This window comes from Penaeus vannamei, chromosome 27 (genome assembly GCF_042767895.1).
Source record: "Penaeus vannamei isolate JL-2024 chromosome 27, ASM4276789v1, whole genome shotgun sequence".
NCBI classification, from domain to species: domain Eukaryota; kingdom Metazoa; phylum Arthropoda; class Malacostraca; order Decapoda; family Penaeidae; genus Penaeus; species Penaeus vannamei.
Window position 1 is genome coordinate 5989228 of NC_091575.1, and position 8265 is coordinate 5997492.

Here is an 8265-nt window from a genome sequence, read left to right on the forward strand (position 1 = left end):
TCCCTCCTTCCACAATTAATAGGATCCAAAGGTTAAAGCCAGAAAGAGAAACCTCCATTCAAGTAGCTATTTCCACTCCAGCAGAATCTGATGTCCCATTTACGCAGCACGACATCAACCAAGCACGTAAGACCAGTAAAGATACTGCACCTGGAATAGACAGAGTCACCTATTCTATGCTGAATCAGCTAGGCACCCATGCACTTAGCCATGTTCAGTCCCTTTTTAATGACTCACTCCACTCTGGCCGACTCCCAAGGAGCTGGAAAGAAGCCATGATTCACCCTGTTCCAAAGCCTCCCACACCAAATGCTTATCGTCCCATCTCCTTACTCTCATGCCTTGGCAAAACCATGGAGCGTGCAGTTCTGACAAGATTACGGCATTTAGTACCCCATCCAGACAGACACATATACGCCTGTTACAAGGGTTTGGGTACAAAAGACAATTTAGCTGCCATCCATAGTACCCTAGATGGAAACGATGCTATCATTGCTCGCTCGGAGAGATGTCATAATTAGTATACTAACATCCAAGGGTATAACTGGAAAAATCTTAGCTTGGTCAAATGGCTACCTCCTCTAGAGAAAAGCCAAAGTCCGCTTTCAGGGAAATTTCTCTGACTTTCAAGTCTTTGAGAATGGTACCCCACAAGGGGGGATTCTTAGCCCCTTCCTATTCAACCAATTGATCGCTCAAGTTCTCTCACTCCGACTACCACCGAACACATCTCTTTGCATATGCTGACGATCTTCAACTAATATCCACCGGCACAACCAGAATTGTCAGAGCCCAACAGGCCCTTGACCTCATCGTTGACAAATGTCATACTCTTGGCCTAAAACTAAACCCTGAAAAAAACAGAGCTCTACAAGTCAGACGATACCTCCCACATCAGTCCTTATATATAAGGACTGACAAAATTGAATGGGTCACCTCCCATAAGTGCTTGGGGATTGTCTTCAACACACAGAATGACTCATCCTCTCAGTTAAGACATCTCCTTGAAAAGACCAAGACTAGAATCAATGTCCTACGAAGATTATTAAGCTCAAAGATGGGAGCTGGATTTAACGTCCTCCGAGCATTTTACATTCATGCCATCCGATCACTTGTAGATTACTGCTCCTTCTCCATCCTCTCTCTCAGCTCTGCTCAGTTTATCCGTCTCGAAACCATACAAAATAAGTGCATGAGAATTATCCTTGGAGCACCTCGATGGACACGGTTAGTAAACATGAGACTTGGAACTAAATTAATACCACTTCAAATAAGGACCCAACAGATTGTTGCGGGACATGTCAGCAAGTTGATATCACACCATCATCCTCCCCTGTTGAAAGATCGTTTTATAAACCTCCTTACACAACCAGGAGGCCCTCTCCCTACATCTCTGCCATGGCATAGTGAAGTGTTTAGGTGTTTGGATGCCTTCAATTTACTACCTAGTATAACATCACGTAGCATAGACCATCCTCATCGTGAATACCGTGCTCCTCTCCCTTGGGAACCTCGACATGTCACAATTACAACCAAGAGTCTCCCACTGTCGAAAGCCAGATGTTCTCAGAATGACTTTCGACACCTTCAAGCCTCCATAGACTCCATTGAAAATAATGAAGATATAGCCACTTTCTATACAGACGGCTCAGTTGAACAATCAGGCAGAGCAGGAGCAGCATTCATGCACGACAGGAGTCAACATGGACAAAGACTCAGCAATGACACCACCATCCTTCAGGCTGAGCTTTTTGCCATAAGAGCAGCTCTTCATTGTGCATTCAGATGCGCCAAAAACACTGTCTACATCCTCACTGATTCACTTTCAGCGCTGCACACTCTGCAACAACAATACCATCAAGACAACATCCAGCTCATTACATCAACACTCTTCAAGTTCCAACAACTTTCAGAGCAAGGGAAGTCAGTTACACTAATGTGGATTCCTAGTCATGTTGGAATTCAACACAACGAACTTGTTGATACTGCAGCCAAAAACAACCTCCGCCAGCAGAGCATCACCCATGTCAAGCCAAGTCTCAGCACCATAAAGACTTTGGCCAGGTCTGCTGCTTATTACATGACACTATACAGCATCAGGTCTGGGTGCAAGCAGGATCGCCTTCAGCGTCTTGGTACAAGACCTCTACTGAGTTTGAGTCCATAACAATCCCTAGGTCTATGTCGCACGAAGATGCCGTAATAATCCATCGGCTACGTCTCGGCTATCGCTGCAGTTGGGAGATAGATGAGCGCAATCCTAAACAATGCAACCACTTTCAGTCTATTACCGACAAGCCATTAATACACTATCTGTTGGAATGTGATGCCCTTACAGCAATAAGACCCCCTGACTTTGCAAATATACAGAATATAACCCCTGACCTACTTAAGACTGCTGCTGCAAATTGTGATCAGCTCATATTAGAGAATGAAGTAAATCTTCAGGCACTTTCTGCAACTCCTCCTCCACGTCAGTCCCACATCTATCAAAATTACTTACTCCTATGTAAAGCAACCACTACAAATACAACACATAATGATACACTAATAAAAAGCTCATAATAAGTGCAACACCAACTGGGTAGCGACAGCCAAACCCAGACTACCTCCCAAACAAATGGGGTAGTGAATAAAAAAATAAAAAAAAAATAAAAAGAGTCGGAATCTCGCGCGCGGCAGCTGCAGCTGATCACACCTCGTCCCAGCAAGGGTGGCGATATCCTGTTTAGCGTTGGCTCCAATTCCACCGGAGGGCCTTCTGATCAAATTTTCACATTTATTGTGAATGAGAGAGGCTACCTCCTTCTGGCTACAGTTACAACCTCAGCAAGGACTGCGAGCTGCCGTCCATTGTTGTAGACAATTCAAGATTGTCTTACTGCCGAGAGCGCGCACGCCAAACTGATAACTTTCATGCCACACAGTGCAGAGAGTTCCACTTTCATGCCAATCATCTCATTCATCTCATTCATTTTCTTGTCCTTTGCCACCTCTTAGTGTCCCCTCTGTGGTGAAGGTGAACCCCGCTGCCTTAAACCACAGAGAAGGGTTTTGTTTTTCTTGTTAGGGTTAGGTACTTCTGGGGGTGCTTCAGCTTCTTCTTTCGAGGGGTTGACCTGAGCAGACCGTCTGATCAGCAGTAGGTTATAAACCCAGAAGTTTTAGGTAGGTGGTGGCCTCACAACCCCTCATTTAAGTCACTGATGTCTAAGTCAAATCATAAAAAGAAAAAACAGAAAATGGAATCTCAGCCCGGGACTCCAGATCCTACAGCTTCCACCTCAAAGAAAGGGAAAAGAATTACTTCCCTCCCAGAGGAAAATGCCCCAGACCCCCTGATCCAGTACAGACCACAGAGAACCCCAACACCTCAGCATCAAAGAAGATGAAGCTGAATCCTCCGCCTTCAGACGAATCACTCTCTTCAGCTGCTGATCCTAGAGTATGATCGGATGACAACATGGAGCTATCCTGCACTGAGCAAGCTGGCAAAGATCCCCCTTCAGCCGATCCACAACTCCAAGCCCAAGACCAGAATACCTCAGCCAATAGGGGAGGCTCTAGTTCATCTTATCCACTCACCAAAATGAGCCATAAATTTCTCATTGCCCCATCCAAAGACTTTGCCACAGCTGTAGAAGTCACGTTTGCTATTGAAGAAGAGTTCCCTTTTATAGATGTCACCACAGCAATTACCAATGATGGCCACTTCATTCTCACTCCGAAGACTGATTCTACACGCACGTTGTTGGACTCACTTACCACCCTAGCTTCAGGCAAGATTGTCAATATTACCTCCTATTTTCCTGAACCCAGAAAATTCAGAGCAATTTTAGAAAAATTCCCCATAGGCTTTCCACTTCAACGCCTTACAGACCTCCCAGACATCATCTCTGCTGAACGTTGTATACACCGCCCAACCAAGAAGGAGACGTGCCAAATTCTCCTGGTCATGTCAAGAGAACCCCCTGAAGAAATCAATCTGGGCATATATGGGACCTTTAGAACTCGCAAATACATCCCAGAACCACTCCGGTGCTACAACTGCCAGCGCTATGGACATTACCGCAACCAATGTAAAGTTGCAGCACGCTGAGCAATCTGCTCAAAAAGTCACCCAACAGACAATTGCCTCACCAAATTCAAAAACGGCGAGCAGACCGAACCAAAATGCCCAAACTGTGGAGGCAAACACCACGCATGGAACCTCCGCTGTGAGATAAGACGCTCTTTGCTATCAAATCCTGATTCTTCTGGAAAAGGGCAGCCCCCTCAGCCTCGAACCTTCACGAGAAAGATCCATAATTGGAGCAAACCAAGAGAACCACAACACCTCAATACTTCTGCTCTCAGCCACGAAACAGTCAAAGCTTCTATTGCTGCTAACCTGCATACCTTGTCTACTGCTCCTGCAACAGTTGCCACCTCCCCAGTCTCACAGCCCTTCATGAGTCACAAAGCACCAATTCCCTTAGCTCCTCCTGAACTGATTGGATCATTCCTAGTGAATACCATTCAACTTGGCCTTTTAGCCTTGGGTCACTCTATTCCTCACTCCCACTTACAAACTCCCATTGACAACATCCTTGCCATCTTACCACACAAGAACACATCCTCCTCACCCCAAGAATCCATGCCTTCTGAACCTGTACAGCAGGATACTGGTACAATTAACTCATCAGAAGACTTTCCACCTCTTCCTACATCTTCTCACTTGATTAATCAGACAAGCCCCTGTAATCCAACGCCTGCACAACAATCGGCACAACTCCACTCTTCCGCCAGCTCTCCACCAATCTTACACATTCCAGACCAACCTCATGAACTCAGGACCACGCAAGAGCTCAATTTAACCACTGAGTTTACCCTTACATCATCACATCATGAATAATGTTATGCATTCCGTTTCGGACTTCATCAGTATTCTACAATGGAACATTCTTGGCCTTCAGTGCAACTACCCCACTCTCATTAGCAATCGCTCTCCAAGAAACTCTCCTTCCAGCCTCCAACAATTTCTCCATCAACCGCTACTCAGCGTTTCACAGCCCTTTCATCCCCAATCAGACACGGGGAATCTCCATTTTTATAAAGTCTTCCATACCCTGTGAAGAGATTATTCCACCCCCAGATTGTGGAGAAAACATTGAAAACATAGGCGTCAAACTAACCCTACAGAACACAGACCTCCACATTTTCAATGTTTATCAGCCTCCTTGAACAGATTGTTCTCTAGAACTTGAAGAATTACTTGGGATAACAGCCAATGAACCATCTCTCATCTGTGGTGATCTTAATGCCCATCACCCCTCTTGGAACGACCAATCTACCCCTTCTGCACAGAAAATGAATGACGCCGGTCTATATATCAATGAACTGCTGGACAGTTTCTCAGAAGTTATTGTCCTCAACAACGGTATTGCAACTCATGTCCGTGGAGGAGTACTAGAATTCACCATTCTCTCCACCTCTCTCCTCCCTATAGCAGACTGGAAACTACACCCCTATTTAACTTCTGAACACCTTTCCACTATCACTACCGTTTGGATTCCGCGGGTTACTCTCCCCCCACCCATACCAAGATGGAATCTCAAAAAAGCGAACTGGCCCCTCTTCACAGACACTATGGAGAAATGGGCCTCCAACTACATTCCACCGTCAGATGCCACCCAGCTAGAGAAAGATTTCACTAATGCCATTCACAATGCTGCTGACAGCAGCATTCCTCTCACCAATGTCACTTTTCATGCGCACAAGAACAGCTGGTTCTACAATGACTGGATACGTGAACTCAAGCATAGAATGAACATGTTCCGCAAAGCTCTCCACCGATCCCATTCTCCAACCATCTTAGAATCTTTTCGCACCTTACGACATCTTGTCAAAATGGAAATCTCAGAAATAAAAGCCAAAGCCTGGTTATCTTGGTGTGAAACGATAACTGCTCACACATCCTTGAAAGAGATGTGGACCAAGCTACGACTGGCATCAAGAGCAAAATGCTTAATGCCCGCACCACATCCTCATCCTCACTCTGAAGCCAACAGACTTGCACTCTCCTTTGCCACGCGCTGTTCATCCACCCAACTGCCTGCATCCATTTCAAGGAAGCTACAACAGCTGAAGCCCATCCGACATCAAGTCATTCAAATAGCTATAGATTCACCTGCCCAAAGTGACACACCTTTCACATTAACTGAACTCGAGAAAGCTACAAAGACTTCTAAAGACAGCCCCAGGTATTGATAAAATACCCTATTCTATGCTCCACCACATAGGGCCCTCAAGTATGGGCACTCTGCTCAGACTATTTAATCCCTCATATCACCAAGGAACCTTGCCCCAAGCCTGGAAATCTGCCTACATAATACCAATACTCAAACGTGACAGTATTAATGCCTTCCGACCTATCTCGCTACTTTCCTGCATAGGTAAAACCATGGAATGTGCTGTGCTCCATCGCTTACAACACATCATTCCATCCCTCCATCCACATATTTTTGCCTATGAAAAAAGGAACAGGCACAGCAGACATCGCTACCCTCCTGTCCTTAACTGACGGCAACGACAGTGTGATTGTATTCCTCGATCTAGAAAAAGCCTTCGAGCTTGCCAACCATGATGCCATACTACACACACTTGCTGAGTAAGGAGTAAAGGGCAAGCTTCTCAAATGGGTCAAGGACTACCTCTCAAACAGGAAAGCTCGAGTAAGATTCCAGGGACACACTTCTGATTTCTACCCCTTTGAAAATGGTACACCTCAAGGTGGCCTCCTATGCTGATGATTTACAATTAGTTGTCATAGGAAGAAACAGGTATGTCAATGCTCAACTCGCTCTCAATCTCCTCGAGTCAACCTGTAAAGAACTCCAACTCAAAATCAACAGTAACAAAACCAAAGCCCTCCAACTCCATCGTCACATTAACCTGCAAAATCTTTACATTGGTGATCTTCCTCTGGATTGGGTGAACTCTCACGTGTCTAGGCATCTTTTTCAACGAGAACCTCTCCTCAACTACACAGCTCAGACATCTTTTACTCCGTACTAAGCCTCTCCTCAATGTCATGCGCAGGTTAACTTCCTCCAAACTTGGGGCAGGCTTTAGAACACTCCGGCTCTTCTACATACACGCCATCAGATCCCTCATTGACTACAGTGTGCCAGCCCTTCTAACCCTATCCCCCCAAGATTTTGGGACTGGAAACCATCCAAAATCGAGCCATGAGAGTCATCCTAGCAGCACCTCGTTGGACCAGGCTCGCAAATCTCCGAATGGAATCGTTCTTACGCTCTCTCAAGTGCAGAATACACCAATTAACTGCTGTGCTTGTGGCTAAATTACTATCCCGGTCCAGACCATCACCTTTAAAACGATATGTTTACCCAAATGAGATAGATGGCACAACCTTTGTTTGGCATGCATCCCTAATTAAAGCACTACAATCACTGAATGCCATACCAATGATCATCTCTAGAGGAATGGATGCTCCTAATTCTCACTATGTTCCTAAACCACCCTGGGCACCACAAACAATCAAATTTCACACAGACACTCTTCCAACCTCTAAAGGACTCTGCACAAAAGAGATTTTGAATAATGTAAGGCATCTCATAGACTCTCTACATCAGCCACAAAACCTCATCTTCACGGACGGATCTATTGACCAATCCTCAGGCAAGGCTGGTGCAGCAATGGTTACGGACACCACATCCATAGCTCACCGACTTTCCAACGGCGCCTCCATACTTCAGGCAGAACTATATGCCATTAAACTAGCCCTCACGGATGCTCTCACCACCGAGCACACAATTATCCACATACTAACAGACTCCCTCTCAGCAGTATATGCCCTACAGACAACTCACCTTCTTGACAATGTACATTTAATCACCACCATCCTCTTTAAATTAACTCAACTTGAAAATCAAGGCAAATCCATCACCTTCCGCTGGATTCCAAGTCACGTCAACATTCTTGGAAATGACCAGGCAGATCTTGCCGCCAAACAGAGCCTCAGCCAAGATCACACCACTCGCGTCTCTACAAGCCTAAGTCAGCTAAAAGAACCTTACGTAAGACCACATTTGAAGTTCTACACATTGAACATCGGGCTTGGGTACACACTGGCTCTCCCTCTGCCCTGTGGTACAAGCTGGTCACTGACTACAACCCACCCTTTGCCACTGCGACTAGCCGCCAATCTGCAGCCATATTCCACAGACTGTGGATGGGTTACCGCTACAATTGGGAGATAGA

At 45.6% G+C, this 8265-nt stretch overlaps 1 protein-coding gene across 1 annotated transcript; it reads left to right on the forward strand.

The window, feature by feature from the left end:
* The first annotated feature begins 568 nt into the window (after positions 1-568).
* LOC113825424 (uncharacterized) lies at positions 569-2167 on the forward strand. Its single transcript, XM_027378253.2, has 2 exons — positions 569-643; positions 701-2167. Exons 1-2 carry the CDS (start codon positions 569-571, stop codon positions 2165-2167), a joined length of 1542 nt encoding a protein of 513 aa, XP_027234054.2.
* Positions 2168-8265: the final 6098 nt, after the last annotated feature.

Coding starts and splice junctions, on each gene's coding strand:
- LOC113825424 (XM_027378253.2), top strand. CDS start 569: ATGGCTACCTCCTCTAGAGAAAAGCCAAAGTCCGCTTTCAGGGAAATT. Junction 644..700: donor CTTTCAAGTCTTTGAGAATG/GTACCCCACAAG, acceptor TGATCGCTCAAG/TTCTCTCACTCCGACTACCA.